This window comes from Mycosarcoma maydis, chromosome 14, assembly GCF_000328475.2.
Source record: "Mycosarcoma maydis chromosome 14, whole genome shotgun sequence".
NCBI lineage: Eukaryota > Fungi > Basidiomycota > Ustilaginomycetes > Ustilaginales > Mycosarcoma > Mycosarcoma maydis.
In genome coordinates this window covers 470,708-495,005 of record NC_026491.1, presented here as the reverse complement: position 1 = coordinate 495,005, position 24,298 = coordinate 470,708, and the positions used below count along the sequence as shown (strand labels likewise).

Here is a 24,298-nt window from a genome sequence, read left to right as displayed (position 1 = left end):
GAGCCGGAACCGTGGTGTTTTTCCACCCTCCCGACCATACACGAGCTGTCGCTTGCGTCTTGGCGCACTCCACCGTGTGACGCCGCATCGAGCTGCTTGTTCGCTTTAGCCTTCGCCACCTCTTCTCACCCCCGCGTAAGCACTGTACACAGCAGCGACGCTGCGCAATACCCAGTTCAAAACCAAGACGCTGCCTGATCCGAGACCCGACGCAAAGATGCGCACTACATGGTCCATCTGTCATCTCGAAGAACGCACGACGTGCGCTGTAGAGCCCATGCCACACACCTCGCCTGGTCTCAGCCCACACACACCGAGCACAGTCTCGTCGTGCCAAACAAGCGAAGCGCATTTGCATAAGATTCGACTCGACCCGTCTAGCCACGCTTGTTCGACAAATCGACGTGCCAGTGCGCGCCAAGAGCCGCGCAGAGGAGTAGCAGCATTGCAGAGCCGTCCACGTCGGCATGGTCGTTTTGACCAATCCACACGATGACGCGCATCGAGAAGGCCGAAGACGGTATCTCATGCTGCAGTGAATTGATCCAGCGTTGCACGATGATCTTGCATGTGGTCGTCTGATACCTGAGCGAACGCAGACAAACGATCCGCCGTTGCGCCGGCCTTAGCCCTTTGGCCCGGTGGATGGGTGAAGGGACAGTCGGGTTTTGTACAACCCAATCCGAATCGGCAGCGCAACCTTGCAGGATCTCTCGTGCTCGACGCAGTCGTGTAAGCTCGCTGCGCAGGGTGCGAGAAGAAGCAGTCCGCGCGCGTGCAGGCTGCACCAAACCGACACGGTCGAGAAGATGCTTGACTGGGCAACGCCGAGTCCAACGACACTTGTGCGGGTGCTGCTGGACCACTTGCTTCTGTTCGTGCTGTTTCGGCCAACGTCAACCTCACTGGCGCAGCTTGACGAGCCTGGATCTTTGTCACTGCGGGACTGACGTGAGCCCTGACGCAGTCCTTGTTGATACACCGTGCGCCAAACAGACACTTCTGATGACTCAGAACGAGCGCGTTAGGATCACCATTGAGTCCAGCGTTGGCGGGCGAGGCGTGCAAGTAGTCACACATCGGGTTTGTACATCCCACGTTCCACCGGCACATTGACGTTTTCGTTGGCTCGGTGGGGAACTCGCTCGGATGATTTCGAAGTGGCTCCGGCTCCAGCGCCGCCGCTGGCAGTGGTTGGTTGTTGGGTAGCATTGGATCGATACGTGCAAAGATCGAGGCTGCTTTCCCATCGGGCGCTGCTGTCGATACAGATGTGCTGCCAGCTTCGCCTTGTGCTGATGCGAATGGTGATGGTGCCGAACAAGGAACAAACTCTGGTGCTCTTGGATCCGGAATTCCTGCACGACCAAAGATGCTGACACTGCTGCATGGTGTATACTCTGGAGGTGGTTCGTGATCCGTATTCGCGTTCGTGTCTGGGAATAGCTCTCTATTCGCATTTGCGTCATTCCGCACCGCTTGGTTGTATGCAGCGTGAAAGATTCTTGCTTCCTTAGGACCGCCATGGACACGCGGTGGTGGATTGTTGCGACGTTCTTTTGCTCTTGCACGCCAATGAGCTTCGCCGTCAAAAGGTTGCTCGTCTGTTCCCAGTACTGCGGATGAGGTTGCCGCGTGACTACTGTAGTCTCTTGAAGTGTGGTGGCGGTTGTCGTCACGCCTTTGTGGCGGAGATCTGGAGCGTCTGTGATCACTTGTATCACGCTCATTCAAATGCGCTGGAGAGCGGCTTCTGCTGTGTTCGCGCGCACGAGATGCTGCCGATGGCGGAGACGACCTGCTCCACCGTTGGCGCGAGTTGTCCGTGCGTGTCCGGACGTCGCTTGCACCAGCCTTGGCAGCAGCTGTCGACGATGCTACCGACGCATCGGCGTGTGCTTGCGCGTGGTCCTCGAGATACCTCTGTGTCGCATTCCAGATCCATTCGGTGAACGCAGCCGTGTACTCTGCACCGATAAGCTCGTGCATTTCCGCAGTGATCTGTTCGGCAGTCTTCTGATTCGCGAGCATAACGACAATGTACTCGGCCATCACAGCGTCATCTTCGGAAGAATAGTTGTGTCTTGCGAGTTGCAGCTGAATGTCGTGCTGCAGCTGCTGGATGTGGGGTGCTTTCACGTCGATGTTGCGAAAACTCGACATGGTGTACGTTGCTATCAAGAAGGATTGCGTCGAGACATGTGAGAAAGAGTAAGGCAAGGCGAATCGGTGGGTAGCCACAGCTTCTAATCGTGAATCACGAATGGCTGAGTTGAAAACCACTTATGAAGAACAACAAAAGTAACCCAAGTGTGGAGCTTCCAAGTTTGTATAACTAGTTAATTATTACTCGCGACTCACTCACAGCTGAGTGTGTCTTGCGACTCGATGTGGCAAAATTGTGATCGGGAGATTGAGTAAGAGGGAAGGAACGATCGGGGGCGTTGGAAGGAGTGGAGTTAGGCCGCGCGAGAAATGCACTTACGACTGTAGCGACCGCAACAAGGTTCTGTGACCGTCCACACTCACGATTCACGACTGCTAACAACCATCGCACTTGAACGTACAAGCATCGATCTCAGCTACGCAGTGACGCAGCGAGGCAACGACGCAACGACGCATATCACACCACGCTAGTCGAAACGTCTCGCTTGATCGGCCAGGCTATCTCCTTCTCTCTACGCTTACTTGATCAGCGCAGCGCGAATCTGAGCATCGCACAAGTCGCACACATCTGTGGCGCCTCGCATCCTGGCCTCGCACCATCGCATCCTGCCTGTCACGCGCTCTGTACGCACCATGTTGCCACTATCGCTTCTCAATGCGGCGCAAAATAAGCCGATGCTCGTGGAGCTCAAGAACGGATCGACGTTCAACGGACACTTGGTAGCGTGCGACAACTTTATGAATCTGACGTTGCGAGAGGTGTACGAGACGAGTGCTGTAAGTGTTCTTGCTGCTCACAGTTGCGCACTCGCTGATATGAAAGGATCGCATGTACTAACCACATCTCTTGTGTTATCGGCGCTCGGCGTGGTAGAGCGGAGAGCAATTTTGGAAGCAGAAGGAGTGTTACATTCGCGGTAGCACGGTAAGTGATCTTGCGGCATGTGCGAGTACGTACGCGCGCACACTCAGACTGATCGAAGACTTGTTGATTGAATGCGACACTCAGATCAAGTACTGCCGAGTAGCGGATTCCGTAATCGACCAGGTCAGGCAACGCGAAGAACAGGCGAGGAAACAGCGTCAACAATCGGGTAGCTCGGCAAATGTCTCGGGCGGCGCCAACTCGGCCAATCGAGCCGGCGCAGCCAACGGGGCAAGAGGTGCATACACCAGAGGCGCTAGAGGCGGCACAGCCGATCGAGGCGCAAGAGGCACCAATGCAGGTGCAAGGGGTAGAGGTAGAGGCCAATGATCCCTCAGCCTCGCTTTCGTGTGTCAATACCCACCACACTGTCACACCCACTTGCACTTAACTACAAACCACACCACCCACGACCTTGTATCAGTATTCAACACCTCCTCCGTTGCTTCAGTCTTCGAGCAGTCCAAATTCACTCGCATGAAAAGAGAAACACAGGTCTACACTGACGTCCAGGTCGAAACACAGTCATGAGTGGATCTTCGTTCGATGTTTTTCTACGTTGCAATGCGACTGGTTTGCTCTTTGGCCATCTCACCATCAGCTCATGTTCTTGCTGAGGCCATCGGCCATCTCACTCGGTCTTACCGAGTTCCTGGATAGCTGAAGCCCCCACATCCTTCTCCTTGCTCCAGAAGCCTCCTGCTTGATCGACCTTTTCGACGGCCACCTCATCCTGCTGTCCGTCCCAGTGACTCTTCAACGTCTCGACTCTCAACACCCACTCTCTCCTTCTGACAATCATCTCCTCGTTCGAGCCCCTCCAAATCAGCCGTTCCAGGATATGCCTAACGCCACTTCTCATCACCGCATAAACGTGTTCTGCTAACAACGCCACCAGTATGCCAGCTACTATCGCGCCCGTGGGGCCGGCCGTGGGGATACTCTTCGGCAACAGTCGCGAAAAGCTCAGCGCGGACTGCGCATCGGTTGTGTTGACGCCAAAGTTGCTCGGGTGCACATGGCTCCTCATGCGTGTTTCGTACGTGGAATGACCTTCCAGATGCGCCTCGTCGGACTGCTGGAAGAGATAAACAAGAGCAGCATTGTTGAGCGCGCTGAGCCAGCCGATAAATCCGAACGTCTCGAGCCATGCTCCGATGGTTTCTGAGCGCACCGGGATGGGTCGGCGGTTGTTCAAGCTGATCTTGGCAGCATCTGATCGCAGTTCGAAAAAGTTGTTGACGAATCCCATTACGGGCGACAGAGGCCAGACCACAGACCATAGAGTGATGTAACCGAACTGCGTAGCCATTTCGGCGTAGTCTCCGAATAGGTCGTACGGTGGAAGCTGGAGTTCTTTGCGGACGCGCGAGACAAAGCGTTGTTCCAGCTCTTCACTGCTGCTTCCAGAAGTGGGAGTAACAGCACCGGAAGAGGAGGCGGACGAATCAATCGACCCCGAACGCTGCGGCGCTCCCGTGCTAGATGCGCTTGTCTTTTCGCTACGCTGCTCCCTCCACTCGTTGAACTTGCGCATGAGTACGGGCAAAGCAAGCTCGGTGAACGCGTTGACGAACTGGCTCGTGACGCTAACCGCAAACAGCTGCGTATGCATGCGGTCTGGGTTGATGTGGAAGTCGATACCCTTGGGGCTGATTCTGCCTTGTTTGATGGCTTCCTGGATCGAGTGTTGGAAGAATCCGCGCTGGACCATAGTTTCCATGATCAGCTCGCCAAACGGAATGTACACGTAAGCTGAGAGCGTGAGTGCTCCATAGGCGGTGATAGCTTGCATCGCAAAGCGCTTGAGCGTCATCGAGTAGTCGTACGATTTCGCACTGTAGTGGTTCTCCCATTTGGTGATAGCAACTGCGGTAGCCTGCCAAGCCGCCATGATCTGCGGCACGGCTACCACCAACAGCGCGGTTGGGATGAACGGCACAGCCTGCTTGAGCGGACCGTGGTACAGCTGCGTGACAAAGATTTCAACGACAAACATCAGCGTCATGGTAGCCGCCAATACAGAAGCGAAAAACGCGACAATGGGCAGTGAAAGGATCACCCTCAACTCTCGACGCCACCATTCGAACACCTCCTCGGGCTCGTCGGTTGCGGGGTCGATGCGCGTGGTACGCGCGACAAAGTCGTGCCTCCTTCGGTCGACCTGGCCGACACCCAGTGTACCCCATCGTACAGCCAATTTGCGCTGTTTCATGCGCCACAACTCGACAAACAGGCACGACCAAGCAACGAGTCCGAGCGAGTAGATCGGCGAAAAGGGTCGACCGAGCAGCCAGAACGAGGCTCCGAGCAGAGCAGCAGGTGCAAGCGCCTGGAAGTAGAAGTTGAGAAAGCCAAAGTACAGAGCGATGTCTTCTCCAAAATGCTCGCGGATTGAGTCGAGGTCTTGGAGACCAACGCCGTAGAACGCTTTGGTGGGAGAAGTGTGTGACCATCGTTTGACCCATGCCGAATTGTAGAGGGGATCATGGATGGCACTCATGTCTACCAGGTGCGGAAACTCGGCAAGTCCCACACGCAGACCAGCACCGGATGGCACACGTGCACCGGCATTTTTGACGGCATGACTGGCAAGGTTCGGAAGCGTGAGCAACGAGTCGACCAGGCGGAGACGAGATGCAGGCGTCAGGTTGAGAGGCGAAGTCTGGTTGTTAGTCTGCAGACTCGAGGAGCGAGGCGGTGGAGGGTGCACAGAGAGTACGCCGTGCAAGTAATCCGAGAGCGCCTCCTGAAGCGCGAGTCTTTGCAAAAGCTGCGCATCGGCCTTGACAAAGATGAGAATCTGACCGGAGCCCTTGGCACCGTCTCTGCTCGTGACTTTAAGACCGGTGGATCGAATGCGTTGGATCAGACCGTTATACTCTGCAGCGATCTTGGCCTTCTCGGATTCGGGCACCTTTGCCGAAGCGCCAGCGTACTTTTTCGCGACATGCTGAAAGACAAGAACGTAGTCTGCGATCTGCGACTCGGGATGCGACTGCGGCACTGGATATTCGGCTGATGCCGAGTGCGAGATGGAACCTGACTTGATGTTGATCGAGGACGCCGAGTCGACCACTTGCTTTGCAGAGCGTTTGGCTGAGTCGAGTGCACCTTGAATGGGAGGAGGCGCCTTTTCAGACACGCTCGAAGCGCCTGCTCCGACATTCTCGGCGAGTCCCGATGACCAACGCTTGGACGGAGTCGGCGGTGCGCCGGACTGGTCGTGCTTGACGCCGTTCATGTCTGTTGTGACTATACGGAGCACTTGAGCCACTATAGCTAGCAGCAAGCTTGATGGAGACGTGAGAACGGAGGTGAGCAGGATCGTGTCAGATTCAATCGGCGTAATTTGTATGCTCCAGCGAGCTCCAAAGACACAGTCACCAAGCATCCATCGTGCATGCACGTCAGCTATGCACGCACGCGATTCTGGCCCAAAAGGTGCAGCCAACCATGAACACACCCATGATCTCGCTTGAGTCATGAGTGATAAAGAAACGCGCGACTCAGACTTGAATAACTTAACGAAATGTGATTTGATTGCTGGCGAAGCTTGCGAAGCATCATTCCGTCATTCTGCACATTCACGATTTGTGAACTTTTTTTTCTTCTTTTTTAAAGTATACAGTCACAGTGTATCAGTCTGTGAGTACTTGGCCGTTGCTCTTCTTTGTCCCCACATCTGCTCCACATCCCCACATAGAACCACGAAAGAGAATCACGAATGCGCCCAGACTTGCACCTGGACTCTATCAAGCAAAACAGAGATACCACTCACGAGGCGTGAGTCGAGAGATTCAGCAACCACACACAAAAGCGACCCCAACGTGCGACAACGAACGTGCAACACGACCTCAAAGGTCAAAGTCATGAGCGCCTTGGCGCGCTGTCTTCCGACGTTGCAAACAGCCATGAGTGTATAACTTAATACAGAGATCGTCCCATCTTTGGCGCCTCTACGCCAGTGTCGCTCTCTGTTTTCTTACTGCCAGGTACAGCAGAACGAACCATGCTTCGATGCGAGCTTTGACCATCATGGTTGTGCCGAAACTGAACAGCCCTTTGATCAATTGCGAATCCAATCCTTGGTATAGACCTTGAAGTCCACCGCGCTTGACCGTCTTTCTTAAGACGTCGAGCAGGTTTCTATACATCCTTCTGCCCGTGGGGCTTCTCCACTGCAACCGCGTCTTGCACAGGATCAGAGGGAAGACAATGACCGTCGAGATGCTGTTTCCGATGGCTGAGGTGACAAAGGTTTGCAACGAGGAGGGCTTGTCGCGCTTGTCCTTGGGAATCAACAGTCTTGAAACCGCGTTGGTGCTGTAGAATGTCAATGCGGGCGAGATGCTGAGCAGTGCGGCAGTTTCAAAGCCGGACCACAGTCCGAGCCATCCCTTTTCTGCGACAATCTGTCGCAGAACATCCGTGATACCAGCAGATTCGGCATAGCCACCTTCGTCGTCCGATTCGCTATCTGAGCTCGGCTGTCCACCTTCTTTGCTCTTTTCCTCTCGTTCCTTCGACTTTCCCTTTGGATTGGCCGACGTCTGCATCCGCACCGTTACATTCGACAACGGCGTAGTAAAGAATCTCGAAACGATCCCGGCAAGCGCACCGATCGCTAAATCCTCGGCTGCCGTTATCACGATGTTCGGTACTTTCCCCTTTCCTTGTCCGCCCGCTGGTGGTGAAGGCAACTTGGCCTTCTTCCTCTCCTTGACTGCCTCCATAAAGAAGGACCGGAAATAGAAGAAGAGGAAGTTGGACAATGTGTTGGAAAGAGTATCAGATGCAAGACCTTGGTACAGCCCTCTGACGCCATTCTGATGCACGATCTCTTGGAGCGCTGCCGAGATGGATTGGTAGCCGCGCTTGCCATCTCGACCGCGCGATTGCGTTTGACAACGGGTGGAAAGCAGGTCGAGAGGGTAGACGAGCGTGTTGCTCGTGATCGAGCCTAGCGCACCCGCGGTGGCCTGCGCAAAGGGAGGAAGTTGCGACTGAGCCATCGTGAAGCATACACTGTCCAACAATCAGTCCTACGAGGTGTATATCACGCTTGATATACACACGAATCTTGGTAGGGCTGCTTGTGAAGAGCGCTACGACCTGAGGTGGATCGGTGACGCAGACGCACAAACCCAAATGCTCGAGCGCTAGGCGACTATCGAGTAAAGCACGTTTGCGACGAAAAGCAAGTTACACCTCGACGTTTCTTACACCGGGACGTGGATGCGCGCTGTCAATGAGTGTTGGTGATGATGAAGGTTACCAAGGTAGGTCGGGCGAGGTGCTGAGGACTGACAAGCAAAGAAGGCTGGATGTCTGTCATGCAGCCAGCCGGCTTCTCCCATTCTTGATTAACCGAAATGCGGAGACGGCTGCAAATTTGAATCACGATTTTTACTAACTTAAGTCAAGTCGTCTCGAGCCCTAGTATTCACGATTCGTGATTACGATTCACACGGAAACACACAGAAGCATGACAAAATGCGCCCGCCTCGCCTGCGTACTTGCAAGTCGAACGAGAAGCGTCTCAATCGTGAATCACGAATAGAGTCACTAACATTCGTGATTAGTTAGCCCATCGTGGATCTTGGCTGGAAATCGTCAAGTGTGAATCGTGAATCACGAATCGTGAATTGCGGCTGGAGCCTTTTTACTTGAATAGCTTCCTCAAGCGGAAAGCCGCACGTCAGAAAGTCTTGGAATTACCATTTCTCCGTAAGCGTAGCCATCGTGCATGGCTCAGCTTGATGACGTCGTTGTGGCACAGTCATGAGCGTGGAGTCCCTAGTCGTGGGTCGTAAGTCACGAGTGTGGCACAGCGTGGCAAGCAAGGTCGGCGTAACAACCAAATCACAAGCCCGTGGCACACACGCCACAGCGATCATCCTTCGACATGTTATTCGTCAACAACCCTTCGTGCATGTTCTCGCCGCCATCGACAAGCTTCACAGCACGCACACATCCGCTTTCACTTTGATCGTAATCAACAATCTGCTTGCATTCTAACAAAACGATGTGTAACAGTGCCGACACGACGCTAGCCCACTGAGAGCACGAGACAATTTGCGCCATATCGTCTGAACAATCAGATCCAATCCGCAGCTTTGGCCTGAGGCTTCCAAACGTCCGAGTCGCGGATCATCTCTCTCGACTCCTTTGCGGGGCGAGAGATGGCCGATCCTTGACTGATCCACGACATGACGAGTTTGACCAGCTCATCTGCAAATCCAAGCTCGTGCAATGCCACTGGGTCCTTTTCCAGACACGCGCGGACACTTTGAGATTGCAGAGCAGTGTCTCCTGATCCGCTCACGACATGCTTTTCCAGCACAAGACCTGCCAAAGCAGTGTCAAGCTTGACAAGTGAGCCGATGACCTCTGCCATACCGTTCCGGAATGCATCACGCGTTCCGGGAGGAGCAGAAAATGCGGCTTCGATCAGCAACAGCACCGCTTCTCGACTCGGCTGGCCGACGTTCTTAGCAGCCGCGTTAGAGAGCACGTGTGCCAAGGCCAGGGCGAACGAGTCGGCCAAGTCGGCTGGCTCGCTTGCTCCGCCAGATGCTGCTCCTGCTAAACCAGAAGAGGCTGCCGCATTGCCACCAGAACCCTCTCCCAAACCGGCGCGTGCACCCTGCACCAGCTCGGCAATGACAGGATCGACGCGCGTCTGCAACGCCATCAGGTTGCCGAGTGCAACACCCGCCTTGGTTCTCACCGTTGCGCTCGAAGCATCCGACACCGCCTTCTGGTACGAGCGCTGCAGCTGCGGATAGAACGGTCGAACCAACGCCGGAATACGACGCACCATCGTGTCCAAACTTGTGATAATCGCCGCCTTGACCGGTGGAGGATGACGGTCGCCGCACAATCGAATCAGAGGCCCGATCATCGACGTGACAAACGGCTTGATCGTTTCCGCTGACGTGCGCTCAACAATGTCCGAAAGACCCAAGGCACCGTTCTGCCTCTGGTCCGGTGTACCGTTCATGAGACCGGCAAGGAAAACGGGTACAAGCGGCGAAGCGCCCTTGGGTCGGCACAGACCTGCCAGCTCCCGACCAGGTACACCCGTGTTCTCGAGACTGCGACGGAGTGGCACCACCAATCCCTCCAGCTCGTCCTTACTCACCGTCTTCAGACTGGCTTCAAGAGCTTCCCACGCTGCATCGAACACAGCGGCAACCGGGTCGTCGAACAGTGAAACAAGCTTGCGAAGCCAGTCGACCAGGTAGTCAGACATGTCCACCGACGACTTCTTGACCTGGCAGAACGCCTTGAAGAAGTTGCAGCCAGCGACACGTTGAGGCGGCGATGTGTTGGATCCAGCCCATCCAAGCAGCAGCAGCATAGTCTGATGCAGACCGTCGACGTCCGAGACCGAGCCAAGCAGAGCCTCGACCGCAGTGCGCAGGTCGGCGAGGATCTTGTCGTCCTTCTCCGTATCGAGCGCCTTGGAAAGTGCCGTGAGAATGCTCGACAGACGACGGTTCAGAGCAGACCCGGCCACACGCACCAACACAGCGAGGGCACGTGCGTTGAACGAAGTGATGGGCTGTGCAATGAGCGTTGGCACCAGAACGGGGAATACCACGTCCGAGCGAGCACGCATGACCTCGCGCAAAGCCGCCAACGCCGTCTCGGACGTTCCCGCACTCGTGTCCGATAGCGCCTCGAGCAACGTCGGGATGGTCTCGTCGATGGCACGTGGGCCGATGTAGGTCTGCGTAGCATCGAATGCCTGAGCAGCCGCATGTCGCACCAATTGCGATTCGTCCACAAGCGCCTGTCGCACCACGGCGATGATGGCGTCCTCGTGGTCCTCGAGCTGCCCTTTTGTCGCATTGGCAAGAACTTCAGTAACAGCATAGCAAACCCCAGATCGTGTCTTGGGATCTTCGGACGTGGCACCACGCATGCGCAGGATCGGGATGGTCTCGCGCAAAATCTTTTCGCCAAGCTTCTTGACCAGCTCGCCGAGCGTCCTGGCAGCCATCTCGCGGTTCTCGTCGCCGTTGGAGGCGAGCGACTTGATCAGGATGTCGAGCATAGTGGGAAGCACCTCTCGAGCGGTGCGTGGCGTGTTGTGCACCAACGCCTTCCACGTGTGGATGGCAGCTTGTCGCACGGGGATGTTGGGGTCCTGTCGCACAATATAGATCGATGCCAGGATGCGGTCGCGCCTCTCCTGACCAAGCGCCTCGACAAGCGCACGCTGCACCGAATTGTTGGTCGCGGATTGCTCCATGTCCTCGTCGACACCTTCGTCCTCCACCTCGTTCTTTCCTGAGATACCCGAGAGTCGGAACAGTAGATCAGCAGTGAGCTGCAATGAAGACATGCGGATTCGCCATGCTTCATCAAACAGACCAGTTTCGAGGTGTGGCAACAACAGATCCACAGCTTTGGACGAATAGTTGGCGATAATCATGCGACCAGCGCGCATCGACGCCTCGCGAACCGTCTCGGCCTCGTCGGCGATACCACTGAGGATCGGAGGAATGATGCGACCAAGATGAGGTGCGAATCGGTGGCCAAACGTGGCCGGCAAGTAGATGAGCAAGGAAATGTGGCCTTCTCGAACGTATGGCTTGGGGTCCGAGGCGCTGTTGATGATCTCGGGAAGAAGGTTTTCCATACGCTCCATGCCGAGACCTGCGAGCACTTCGGCGAGACCCTGCGCGGCACCCTGTCGGTCGACTCCGGTAGCGTCGGACCGCAATACGCCCAACAGGGAGGGCACCAGGTCGACAAAATGTACTTCACCCATACGCTCCACGAGCGTTCCGAGCGCCTTGGCAGCGACTGCACGCGCTTCGGGAACAGGCGAGATAAGCACCATGCGAACCATCGGGATAAGCTTGCCAAGGTACGGTACAAAGTCCTTCGAGTCTGTAAGCCCAGCAAGATTGCCGACAATACGAGCAGCATCCTTCTGAATGGTAGCGCTGCGCTCCTTGAGACCACGGTCGATGATAGGGATGACAAGCGCAAGAGAGGGCGAGTCGATGTAGTGGACGAAGCTCGTTTCCAGCACACCTTTGAGTGCCGCCCCCGTCTTAGTGTTGGGATCGATGAGCGCCTTGAGTAGCACGGGAACCAGCTGTTTGATCTCGGGGTTGTTGATGACTTCGCCGAACTGCTTCAGACTCTTGTTTGCTGCTGTGCGAACCTGAGTGTGCGAGTCAGTCAATACCTCGCTGAGGCGCGGAATGACGGTCGGAAGCGAAAGCGAGAGCTGTTTGGGTGCACAGTACGCCATGGCACCGAGCAGCTCGATAGCACCCTTCTTGGTTCTCCACTGCTTCTCATCAAGACCGGACAGCAGGGTCGGGAGGATGATCTTGACACAATGACCTGAGACGTTCTGCATGATCGCCTTTGCTGCATCCTGTGTCGCCTCGCGCACGTCGCTCGAGACGTCACCAAATCCAGCAAGCAACTGTGGTAGAATACCGATGATGTAGGGCTCAAATAGCCTCTTGAGCGTCAGCGTCAAAGTCTCGTAGGCGAACATGACACCTTGTCGGCGCGTTGGGTTCTTGGCATCTTCAAAGGCATCAGCAAGCTTATTGATAACGTCGAATTCCTTGATGCTGCCAATACCTCGGCCCATAACAAGACCGGCAAGTCCATATGCAGCACCACGCCGGCTTGCATATTTGGCACCGTTGAACAGCTCGCGGAAGAGCGAATCGAAGAGGCGCGGCACGTCTTTGCTGATAGCTCGTACGAGCGGTGGCAGACAGTCGGCTACCGCAGACTGCACAAGCTCGGAAGGGGTCTTGAGAGCGTCGATGAGGCGGTCAACCACCTTGCTAACGCGAGGGTCCTTAGGGTCGAGATGGCGAGCTTCGCGGCCCAGCAGAATGACGACAGCCTCAGTAATGCCATCGTCTGCTGTCGATCCTGCCGAGTTGCTGAAAAAGGCTTCAAACATAGCGATCAGCTTGGACAGATGCTGTTTGCCGTGAAGGTCGATAATGGCATTGGCAGCCTCGAGCATCTTGGGACGCACCTCCTCGCTGCGATCACCGAGCGCTTGGCCATCGATTGCAAATTCAAAGAAGAGCGGCACATCCGAGCCTTGGAGGTGAGGCGCTTGATGACGGAGAGCCACAGCGACGGCAGCTCGCGTTTGCCAAGGATCCTGTCGGTTCTTTGTTGACTCGATGACCATGCCGAAGCGGTCGTACTCCGGCACCAGCACCTTGTTTCTTTGCTTGTACAGCTGGCAAAGCTTGGTCACGACGCTTGACACCTGCTCCGGGTGCTGTTCAGTGGCAGCAGCCAGAGCGCGAGCACAGCTTTCGCGGACGTAGGTGATCTTGTGTTCGAGCAGAGCGATCAGTGGATCGGCAAACGACTCTGGCACATCAAGACCATTCTCCTCCCATGCCTTTTCGGCGAGTCGAGCATTCTCTTCGTCAACGTCGTGGCACGCCAGCCAGAGCTCCACGGGAAAGTCCAAGTCGGTGAGGTCAAGCGGCTGAATGGCTTGGAGGCATCCATTGCGAACATACACTTCGTCGACCATGGTGTTGGAGAGAAGCTTCTGGATTTCGGTAGGCAGTGCCGTTGTCCTGAGAGCCTCGCCAAGATCACGCAGTGCCGAAACAGCATCCTTGGAGATCTGAGTGTGCTTGGCGACGACGGTGACGAGGCTATCAATGAAGGAGGAACGTGGGTAGCGCGTGTCCTCGCAGGCGGAGCCGTGAAAGTCGATAAAGTCGAGCGACAATTGAATCTGCTCCAAAACCGAGTCGGTATCTTCGGGATCCACGCCAATGCCACCAGCTCGCACGATGCGTACGATGAGGGGATCGATAAAGGTGACTGAAGCGGCGTCCAACGGCGACTGCTCGGACAAGGAGCGTAATCGATACAGAATTCGAAGAACGAGCTCGTTGATGGGCTCGGTGCGGAAATCTTCCTGGACAAGCTCCTGGTCGATGGAACGCAGCAGCGCAACACCGATAAACATGGCGTAAGCTTCCAAGCGGAGAGAGCAGCAGCTTGAAAGGGCCCAAAAAGCGTCCTTTGCTTCCTCTTCGAACAAGATTCGGGCCTGCGAGACTTTGAGAGTCTCGAGAACGAAACTGACGAGCGTCTGCATGTAGCCTTTGATCTCCTCGGTACGAGCGCCAACGATAGCAGAAACAGTGCGAAGCGAACGCGCGTAGCGAGCTCGGATCTCTTCGACCTTGGCACGAGCCTGCGCCTCGATCTTGGCCTGGGCGTCGACAGCAGCCTTCTGGTCCTTTGTGAGCGCCTTGTTCTGCGCTGCCTTCTTCTTGGCAATATCGGCACGGAGCTCAGCTTCCCATTGCTCCATCTTTGCATTCTTGTTGTTCTTTTCGATAGCGTCTTCCTTGGTGGTGGAGAGAACGTCGATATACAAGGTACCTGGCTCGGTCCTCCACATACCCAGCTCGTCGGATGAGAGGGCACGGAGATCGTCAAAGGGGGTGTCTGCCTCAATTTGTGAGACGAGCTCGGCCATGACAGAGCCAGGTTCCAAGCGCACGAGGGTAGTGAGGGCGGCAAAGCCAGCCTCGCGCATGCTCGGTTCATGGATGGCGGCACGTACGACCGAGATGAGGTCCTGCTGCTTGGAAGTGATGAGATCGATGGGAAGAATCTTGGCCTTAAAAGTGAGGTCCATGAAGCACGACGTACCACGGTCGAGCAAGTCGGCGTGATGAGATAGTACGAGCGTGTCTACAAGCGCGTTCTTTCTGGCCTCCGAATCGAGCTGCTCGGAGAAAGTGGAAGCAGCAGACAACAGACGACGCAAGTCGCGCGCACGAGTCTCTGCCGATGGCTTTGCATCCTCAGCATCAGCAGAAGTGGCCATTGCAGCCGCGCCAGAAGCCGATGTTGATGAAGCTGTGCTGTTGGACTTGGCAGACGATGAAGCGGAAGCAGTTGTGCTCGCCTGCGTCGCCTGTTCGAGGAAAGCCGAAATGCCAGAGGTGGTGATTTGATGGGTGAGGATAGGTTCGGTCTGCGCAAGCTTTTGCACCAAGGCCAGGATCGATTGCTTTGAATCGGGCCCAGTAGCGTGGAAGAGAAGATGGATAAGCGCGAAGGCGATCTGGACGTGTACGGGCTTGTCAGCGGCCAAGGTCTTGGCTCGACGAATAATGACGGCTTGCAAGGCACGCGAAAGCCAAATCTCTTCGTCAGGCGTGGCAATCTTGCGGAAGACCTTGTCGGCGAGCAGGAAGGATGGCTTGGGGCCGACCACCAAGATGCCCTCCAGAGCGGCGTTGTTGCGAACGAGGCTGTCAATCTTTTCGGAGCCGAGGGCGGCGAGGCGGCCTTCGAGGACCGCAGCAGCTACGTACCCTTCCAAAGGACCACCTGGAGCGGTGAGGGGGTTGGTAGAAGCATTCTTGAGGCTGGTCTCGAAGCCTGGCAAAAGTGACTCTGCAAAGGTGCGGGTAGCAGGTGTGGCATTCTGCAGGTCTGTCATATGCCAGAAGAGCTCTCCAATTGCCAAACAGACGGCTTTCCTGATGGGTACCTTGGAATTCTGCATTTCCTTGACCAAAGCCGCGGAAACAGTCGCAGCTGGGACTGAGTCGGCCTGAATGAGGAGCCACTCAAGGTGAACTGCGATGCAACGAACGGCAGCATGCATGGAAGCCTCTTGGGCTTCTTTGGCGAGGAGCGAGGCGATGATTTCCACCACCGCCGAGCTCCTCGAGGCTTGACCAGGGGCAACGGAGCTGAGCATGAGATAAATGGAAGTTCTCGCCTCGGGTGTAGCTGCCTTAGCGCCTTTGAGGATGGTGAGGAGCTCGTCTACGATGGCGGACTTGGCAGCATCGTCGTCACGGATGCGTGCAGCAAGAACAGTGAAGAAGCTTGACGCCTTTGCCCTGGTATCGGCATTGGAAGATCTCGAGGCAGAGATGACTGGGTTGAGCAATGGCTTTGCATGTGGGCCAACGTCGACCTTGACGGCTGCAAAGATGCTTGTGGCGATTGGTAGGGCTACTTCGGGGGAGCGAAGAAGCATCTTTTCGAGCTGTGGTCGAAGAGTGGAGGCGAGGTCTTGCTCTGTGACTTGCTCGGCAATGAAATCTTCGAAAGCCTGCAAAGAGTGTTGAGGTACGACAGTCTTGGAAGCGACGAGCTGGGTGCTGTAAAAAGCGAGAATTTGGTGCTTGGCCGAGTTGAGGTATGTGCGGCCAACACCGTCGGGGGCACCTTTGACCTGTTCGGAGCCTGCACGGAGACGGACGCAGACGCCAACAGCCTCACCGAGGAGCGCTGAGGAACGAAGGGCTGCAGCTGCCGTTGAAGTGAGACAGAGAGTGGCTATGAGTTGAGGAAGGAAAGCGTGTGCGTTGCGCAAGGTGCGACGGGTGAGCGTGATTGCATTGCTCTTTACGCTATGACGGCCAGTAGCATCGGCAAGAACGGCATCGTACGTGGTCGCAAGGAGCTGGACGAGCGGCTCCCATGTCGAGGATTGTTGCAGTTTCGGTGCCTCTGTGGTAGGTGCGCAGAGTGTCGAGTATAGAGCGCACACGTAGGCATGCAGAGCAGCGAGGTTGGGGAGATAAGTGTGGGTGTTAGCGGTGAGAGAGGATATGCAGATACGTTCGGCCTCTCTCTTGAGCCAAGCAAGCGCATGCTTGGCAACTGGGCCGGTCGAGGCTTGTGAAGCGGCTGCTTGGTCTACAGAGATAAGCTTGGAATAAACGTTGAGAGAAGCGAGGCGAGAGTCACGATCAACGTATCTTGAATAGGTACGGAGCAGCAAGGTGAGAAGCTCTGCTCTTTGCACTGATTGCAGCTCAGAAAGCTGAGCAGCTCTGGCAGCGTCTCTTTGAAGAAAGTGGATACGCTGACGTGTGCTGGTGGAGAAGAGCCGAAGCTGGGCGTCGTGGACAAAGGCGGACCAGTCTACGGTCGGGTCGATGGCGCCAATGCCGTCGCCTGAGACGCTCATCTTTGCAGGAGCGAGGTCGTCGTCCGAGTCGTAAGGTTCTTGCTGCGGCTCTGTGGAAGCACGCTGTACCCAGTTTTTGAGGTCTCGCTTCTTGGCTAGCATACCACACGGTACGTTCGCTGCGAGGTGCGATTGGCTTCAGTCGACAAAGCTGAGTGGCTATGTGATGGTGTTCGAGCGGACAAGTGCAAATTGGCTGAGCACTTTGAACAAGGTGCAATACGCAAGGCTGAGAAGAATGTCAACCACGAATGAATCACGAATCACTCGTCAGTCACGAGTTACGATTTGACCAGAGTTCTATCAGAGTTCGTGTGAGTCAAGTCACGAGTCAGAGTCGCCTGTCTGACTTGGAGAGCGAAGAAAATTGCACCACTCACGACTCGCGACGCTGCTACTCACGTGGACCGTGTGTGTGAGCTTCAAGAAGGTGAGAAAATGGAAATCTTCTTGTCTCGATCAGCCAGCCAGTGAATGTGAATCGGCCATCCGCCCCGATTCTACATACCAACTACTTGGCATGCCTTGATTGGGTCACGTGTTTGGTGACAGGCAGGTCAAGATCGGGCAAGATCGAATTCGGCAGCTCAACTCGTGACTCGTGACTCGTCCCTGTTTCGAGTCATTTTTGAGCTCTAATTAGGCCAATTCACGATGGATGATTGGAGAGAGTCGTGGGTGTTGTAAGGACCCTAAGCTCGCAGACAGAGAGGCACACCCTCAGCCCAGCCAACTTGGCAAACTACAAGCCAAAGTGACACACACACACACACATATATTCATAACTAAACGCAAACGGAAGCGTCAAAACCCGCAAATCAAAAACGTGAATGCGTGGCGCCTCGTTCTTCGCTCACGGCCCGTCTCTTTTGCGACAATCGAGCAACTGACATTGGCTGTAGTGGATCCTTATCTCGAACCTATCCTCACTTGCACCACATAACCCTCTCAACATTCCAGCTTTCAGCCACTTTCACCAGGCTCATCCACCCCAATACGATTCCTAGACGACCGACCATCATCATCCCCATCATCATCATCATCATCATCAAGACGATCCTTACTGTTTAGGTCAGACCAACAATCATGTCCGCAATCAAGGAGGCATTGACCTCGGCCGCAGAGGCCCTTCACATCTCTGGCGATAAGGACAAGAAGGCCATCGGTGGTGGCGCTCCCGTTTATGTTGACGAAAAGGCGGGCAACGACGAAACTGCTGATGGCTCCAAAAGCTCTCCCTTTGCAACTCCATTAGCCGCGCTTCTTGCAAAGGGTCAGGACGCTTCCGTGTTTGTCAAAAAGGCCGATGCTACGCCCGGCCAGGACGGTGTCGACGCAGATGGCTATGCGCCCATCTCGGCCTCGGCTGCCAAGAAGGTCTCTAAGCTCTACGCTACTGCGCTAAAGAAAAAGGAAAAGGCCAGCGAGCAGGCCGCAAAGGACCAGGCACAGGCCGCCAACGACGAGAAAAGGCTCCAAGAGAGCAAAAAGGTTGTCCTCGAGCAGCCTTCTTCCTCGGCCAAAAAGATCAAGATTAGCCAAGGCGCCGACTTCCGCGATCAGCGCGTCAAGATTTGTGGTTGGGTCCACCGCCTCCGTTCCCAGAAGGACTTGACCTTCATCGTCCTCCGTGACGGTACCGGCTACCTCCAGGTCGTCCTTTCCGGCAAGCTCACTACCACCTACGACGCTCTTACCCTCACCACCGAATCCACCGTCGAGATTCAGGGTCAGCTCAAGGCTGTCCCCGAAGGTAAGACCGCCCCCGGTGGTCACGAGCTCGTCGCCGACTACTGGAAGTGTCTCGGCAAGGCTCCCGGTGGAGACGAGGCCTATACCAACGTCGTAGCAGAAACCGCCGACCCCAACAGCTTGGCCGATCGTCGCCACCTCGTCATCCGTGGCGAAACCGCTTCTGCAGTGCTCAAGGTGCGCTCCGAGGTGCTCAAGGCTTTCCGTGCCGAGTTCGACCACCTCGGAATGACCGAAGTCACGCCTCCTTGCATGGTACAGACCCAGGTCGAAGGTGGTTCCACCCTCTTCAGCTTCGACTACTACGGCCAGCCCGCCTACCTCACTCAGAGTTCGCAGCTCTACCTCGAAACCTGTCTGCCCTCGCTCGGCGACGTTTTCTGCGTTCAAGAGTCGTTCCGTGCCGAAAAGTCGCACACCCGTCGACACTTGTCCGAGTACACCCATCTCGAAGGTGAGCTCGCCTTTATCTCGTTTGACGACTTGCTCGAGCACCTCGAACAGCTCATCTGCGGCACCCTTTCGCGCGTGCTCCAAGACCCCAAGACAAAGGCGTTACTCGACCAGCTCAACCCCAACTTCAAGATGCCCACGCGTCCCTTCCGTCGCATGGACTACAAGGAGGCCATCAAGTGGCTCAACGATCATAACATCCCCAACGAGGACGGCGAGCCACACAAGATCGGCGACGACATTGCCGAAGCTGCCGAGCGCAAGATGACCGACGAGCTCAACGTGCCCATCTTCCTCTGCCGCTTCCCGCGCGAGATCAAGTCGTTCTACATGAAACGCACCGAGGGTGACGAGGAGTTCACCGACTCGGTCGACGTGCTGATGCCCGGTGTCGGAGAAATCGTCGGTGGTAGCATGAGGATGGCCGATCAGCACGAGCTGCTCGAAGCATACAAGAACGAGGGCATCGATGCAGCTCCTTACTTCTGGTACACCGACCAGCGTAAGTACGGCACCTGCGAGCACGGCGGCTACGGTCTTGGTGTCGAGCGTTTCTTGGCGTGGCTCACCAACCGATGGACTGTCCGAGAGGCTTCCTTGTACCCTCGATGGACCGGTCGGTGCACCCCTTAGAATGCGAAGTCGTCCCGTTCACGATTCAGCAATCCAAGTGTTCAAAATAATTTTCTCCAATCTGACACGCCTCGTCTGCGATCAGCTCGCAGGTATGTGAACGTGAATCATATGTTTCTTCAGCAGCAGCATTCTCGGCGTCAAAAATTGTGAAGCATCGGCGAGAGAGAGAGAGAGAGAGAGAGAGAGAGAGAGAGAGCTGGTGAGAGTGACCTATCATACAACAGGGGTTCTAAACAGGAGTTGTCGGTGCATGGTTTCGAACCGCATCGTGTGGCGAAAGACGGCTTCATTGTGGGAGAGGATGTGTGAGTGCGGGCGAGGATGAACAGCACAAGGCGAGTGTCTAAGCCGACTTGACAGCCTTGTGAGCCTTGTTCAAAGCTCTCTTCCTGGTCGCTACTTGCTGTCCATACGTATAGCTGAGCAGCCAGCCTCTTGGCAGAACGAAGGTGGTGGCCCAATCGACCAACGCGTGCCCAGGCCAAGGTGTGGCGGTGTACGGCCGTCCCACAGCGCCTCCGTTCCTTCCCAGCGTCTTGAGCACCTGCGTCACGTACTGCTTGGGAGTAGGGATCATCGCGCTGCTCTTGCGGATCTTGGACAAGTTGGAGACGACAAAGTACGTGTTCAACAGGCTCACGTCGACATTGCTCCTCTTCACTTCTTCGCCCAATGCCTGCGACCAACCGCTCAAAAATGCTTTGCTTCCGGCGTACGTAGCGAGCATCGGCGTCGTCACTTGCCCCGCAAAGCTTCCTAGATTGAGCACTAGCCCGCGCTTGCGATCCACCATGCCTGGGATGATCATCTTGGAAACACGAAGCACCGATACCACGTTGATCTCGATAATGTCTTCCATCTCTTCTTCCGAGGTCTCGGTAAATGTGACGGGCATGTTGTGCGATTTTCCAACGTTGTTCACCAGAACACCGACGTTGAGACCCTTTACGGTATGTTCGAGTCCTTCGTACTGGCGTTCGTCTCCGAGGGCGAAATCGATCGCTTGCGTCTTGGTGCGAACGCCCGGAGTGGCAGCTTCGATTTCAGCCGCAACCGAGCCAAGCTTCTCAGGGCTACGAGAGACGAGCACGATATTGAAACCTTTGCGAGCAAGCTGAAGAGCAAATTCGCGTCCGATTCCATCCGTGGCGCCCGTCACCACCGCCCAGCTCGCCCGAGTCAGGTCCTTCTTGTTGGCACCGTACTTGGAAACCGAATTGCCCGGGAGGATATAGACATCGGCAAAGAGGCGAACAAGACGCAGCGCAAAGGTTCCCACGGATAAAGCGCCAATACCAGCTAGCAGAACCAGAGATGCTGAGACCGGCGTCAAGCCGTGGTCTGTTGATTCAACGTAGATGCATCAACATGTCAGTAGTCTTGAAAAGGCATGTCGTGGCCGAACCACCCATCAACCGAACAACCGAACAAACCCGTCGTTTGGATCACACTTACCAACCCGCAGGCCAACGTGGCGCAATAGGCCATCTATGTGCTGTTCGATAGCCATGATGGACGTGTTGGATGCTTCCTTGACAATGTTATCGGATGGTCGAGATAACGATGGAAAAATCACCAGATCCTGGGCCGAGACGGGCAGGCAGCGCAGAAGCAGCGCAGAAGCACGGTCAGTGCGCAAAACGACTCTGTGACTGCCGTGTGCTTTTGGTCCTTGAATTTGATCCACGTGATCCACGATCGTGAATCGTGAATCGCCAATATCACAAATCGGGAATGTGTGATTTTCTTCGAGAGTTACACCGTTGCGAAAGAGGCGAAAAGAAAGAAGCGCGAATCATGAATTGCATCTCTAACATAGCCGGAGAAGCCGGTTCTTGCACCAACCCTTCTGACGCGTATTTGAAAGAGAGATCGTCACGCGTGACTTTTGCATGATCATGATTCGTGATTCGATTGTCGAGCGTTTTCCGATCATAGATGATACGGTCAACAAAATGGTTTGGCGCTCGCAATAAAACGCTTACGGGTCATCACTTGACACGGTCTGTCCGGTCCCGATCGATGGTACATCGGACAGATTTGTCAATCTGAAGCTCGTTTCCCGCCACTTCGGACGATATTTGCATACCAACGCAAAATTTCGAGTGTCCATCTGAGGAGACTGACGACTCGACTGACGCTTGGGCTTGGTCTTGACTGTGTAGTCTCAGCTGTCAGGCTGAGCCAGCTCCAACTTTGGGAGGTAGAGGTCAAAGCAGCTAATTCAAGGTGCGGCTCGCTTCGGACCTTCACGTGATGTTTGGCAGTACTTTCGATTCGTTCTTGTCTCTGATTATCAAGACCATGGCTGATCGCTGTGGCCTCCTGTTGTATTGGTTGAAAAGTGACGAAAGGGTGGGGCAGGGCCCTTGCCACTTGGTCACGCGCCTACGACGATCAAAGATGCGAAAAAGATCCTGGGTCGATACAGGAGCAAACCGCCAGAAACCAGTGTATCATGGTCTAGAAGAGCGATAGAATCGCTGTGCTTCATGACCTGTAAGGTCCTATACGCTTTGAAGGGATCCATGATTGAAAAGGGGCCCCAGAGCGATGCTGTGTCCCACGAGGCTCGTGTTCCTATCCCCTTTTTCGCACACCAGCGGTCCGAGCAGCACATGCCGGTCTGTCTTTTCCCACTTTCAACCTGAACCCACTTGACCCACATGTCTGGTGGTGTCCGATGTACAGATTGTCTCATGACCACGTCCGAAGCCCTGATCCCGTACGCTCAAGCCACGTTGTCAGCGACCCAAGATCGACAGTCTCTACGCGTCGTCACGGCTTTGTCGCTACCGATGTCAACGTGCGATCCGCACACAAGCCACATGCAGAAGCTTGGACCTCCTTCATGCACTTGGAAAATATGGAGGTGCTGACGTTTACGTTCAAGAGCCGCAGACCCCGGGTGATGAGATCCAAGTATCTTACTGTAGAAGTAGCATTGATGAGTTGCTTGCTCTGCCATCACTCTCGGGGAGCACAGGCTCATTCGTTCATCAGGACATACAGTGAGCCGCGGGTCAGTGAGCGCTGGGTTCCTGGCTACACCTTGTTGTCCTGGGTAGACCAACGGGTCACAATGACAAGAGGCTTGAGCGCACCCCGTAGTCAGCTGAAAAAGCGTCATTCAGAGGCTGGATCAAGCGGCCTGTTGTCGCATTGCTCCCTTCGTTCAGCATGTTTTTCGCTAGCCCAATGACGCTTCTAGCGATACTTGAAGTAGACCATCCGCCATTGTTGTTCTTGCCAATGTGGAAGCAAGGTGGCGCAGCTCGATTGGGAACTCTTTCTGATGTTGTGGCACAGTGCTATCGACCAAGTTTTGATGTTTCAGTCTCTGCAAACCTTCAACGTAGAGACACTAGACGTGGTCCGAGGTTACCACTTGGGCACCTGTTGTCGGGATGACGTGCAGCCTGGCAGAATGCACACCTGAACAGCTCGAGGTCATTGAAGCATATGGCCCCGAACTGGTCGCTTGAAATACAAGAGCCTGTCCGCCAGGCACCAGGGGCGGCCCCGCTTAGCGTTGAAACTCCAGTAGGTGTTCAACCCAGCAGCAGAAGTCGGCTTACAAACAACAATTCGGCTGCTTTCCAGATGCAAGCCAATGGATCGGGTCGGTGTCAATGAAAGCTGGATGCCAATCGAGCTCTGTATTCGTGATTCATGATTGCGCTCAAAGCCGCCTTTGATCAACATCTTTCGACGGACGGCAATGCATGTGTCACACCCGTACGCTCAGGGGCGCGAGATGATTCAGAAGGTAACGACTAAATTGAGGAAAGGAAGAGGAGCAGAAACTGACTACGGCGTTAGAGCAGTCAAAGGCGCATCAGGAGACCGCAAAAAAGGCAGGCACGAGGCAGGAGCACAGACGAAACTAACACGATGTTAGGTCTTGCTGAGGAGACAGTCGTGAGTCGCGTGAGGACACCTAGCACGGTCACGCGTGACAGTCACTGTGAGTCACGAGCCGTGAGTTGAGTTGTCGTGTACCACGCCACGTATGTGACTCGAGACGGGAAGACGCGTGAAGGGCAAACACGAAACAAATATGGCCTGTTTAAAGCTGCAGTTGTAAGAACAGGTAACTTACCGAGACCAATCCTAGCACTGACGCCAAGAAACATGAACTCGGGACTGCAAGTCGTGAGTCGTGAGTTTGACAAGCTGTACACGTTGTTGATGGCCATCATGTAATAGGCTAATCACACATGTTATTTCCGCAGCAAGTGGCTTGTTGAGCAATGGTGTTTCGTAAAACAGGTGGAATCAGCGTGGGAAAGCGAGCAATTCCGGCGGCCACATCGCAACACTTTGCTTTGAGTATTTGACGAGCTGTCGAACCGGCTGCAGAAACGAAGCTTTCCTGTTCTCGG

At 55.2% G+C, this 24,298-nt stretch overlaps 7 protein-coding genes across 7 annotated transcripts; 2 read left to right on the top strand and 5 right to left on the bottom strand.

Moving 5' to 3' along the window:
- Positions 1-525: 525 nt before the first annotated feature.
- UMAG_04447 (uncharacterized protein) lies at positions 526-2,163 on the bottom strand (the record flags this gene model as incomplete). The annotated part of the gene is made up of 1 exon (XM_011392827.1): positions 526-2,163. One exon carries the CDS (start codon positions 2,161-2,163, stop codon positions 526-528), a length of 1,638 nt encoding a protein of 545 aa, XP_011391129.1.
- A 636-nt stretch (positions 2,164-2,799) lies between these two features.
- UMAG_04446 (uncharacterized protein) lies at positions 2,800-3,421 on the top strand (the record flags this gene model as incomplete). Its single annotated transcript, XM_011392826.1, has 3 exons — positions 2,800-2,943; positions 3,041-3,091; positions 3,176-3,421. The coding sequence occupies 3 exons, from the start codon at positions 2,800-2,802 to the stop codon at positions 3,419-3,421; spliced, it is 441 nt and encodes a 146-aa protein (XP_011391128.1).
- A 301-nt stretch (positions 3,422-3,722) lies between these two features.
- Positions 3,723-6,335, bottom strand: UMAG_12267 (uncharacterized protein; the record flags this gene model as incomplete). Its single annotated transcript, XM_011392913.1, has 1 exon — positions 3,723-6,335. One exon carries the CDS (start codon positions 6,333-6,335, stop codon positions 3,723-3,725), a length of 2,613 nt encoding a protein of 870 aa, XP_011391215.1.
- A 715-nt stretch (positions 6,336-7,050) lies between these two features.
- On the bottom strand, positions 7,051-8,106 carry UMAG_04444 (uncharacterized protein; the record flags this gene model as incomplete). The annotated part of the gene is made up of 1 exon (XM_011392825.1): positions 7,051-8,106. The coding sequence occupies one exon, from the start codon at positions 8,104-8,106 to the stop codon at positions 7,051-7,053; it is 1,056 nt and encodes a 351-aa protein (XP_011391127.1).
- A 1,085-nt stretch (positions 8,107-9,191) lies between these two features.
- UMAG_04443 (uncharacterized protein) lies at positions 9,192-17,174 on the bottom strand (the record flags this gene model as incomplete). Its single annotated transcript, XM_011392824.1, has 1 exon — positions 9,192-17,174. The coding sequence occupies one exon, from the start codon at positions 17,172-17,174 to the stop codon at positions 9,192-9,194; it is 7,983 nt and encodes a 2,660-aa protein (XP_011391126.1).
- Positions 17,175-18,158: 984 nt separating this feature from the next.
- UMAG_04442 (putative asparagine--tRNA ligase DED81) lies at positions 18,159-19,910 on the top strand (the record flags this gene model as incomplete). The annotated part of the gene is made up of 1 exon (XM_011392823.1): positions 18,159-19,910. The coding sequence occupies one exon, from the start codon at positions 18,159-18,161 to the stop codon at positions 19,908-19,910; it is 1,752 nt and encodes a 583-aa protein (XP_011391125.1).
- Positions 19,911-20,256: 346 nt separating this feature from the next.
- UMAG_04441 (uncharacterized protein) lies at positions 20,257-21,423 on the bottom strand (the record flags this gene model as incomplete). The annotated part of the gene is made up of 2 exons (XM_011392822.1): positions 20,257-21,254; positions 21,369-21,423. The coding sequence occupies 2 exons, from the start codon at positions 21,421-21,423 to the stop codon at positions 20,257-20,259; spliced, it is 1,053 nt and encodes a 350-aa protein (XP_011391124.1).
- Positions 21,424-24,298: the final 2,875 nt, after the last annotated feature.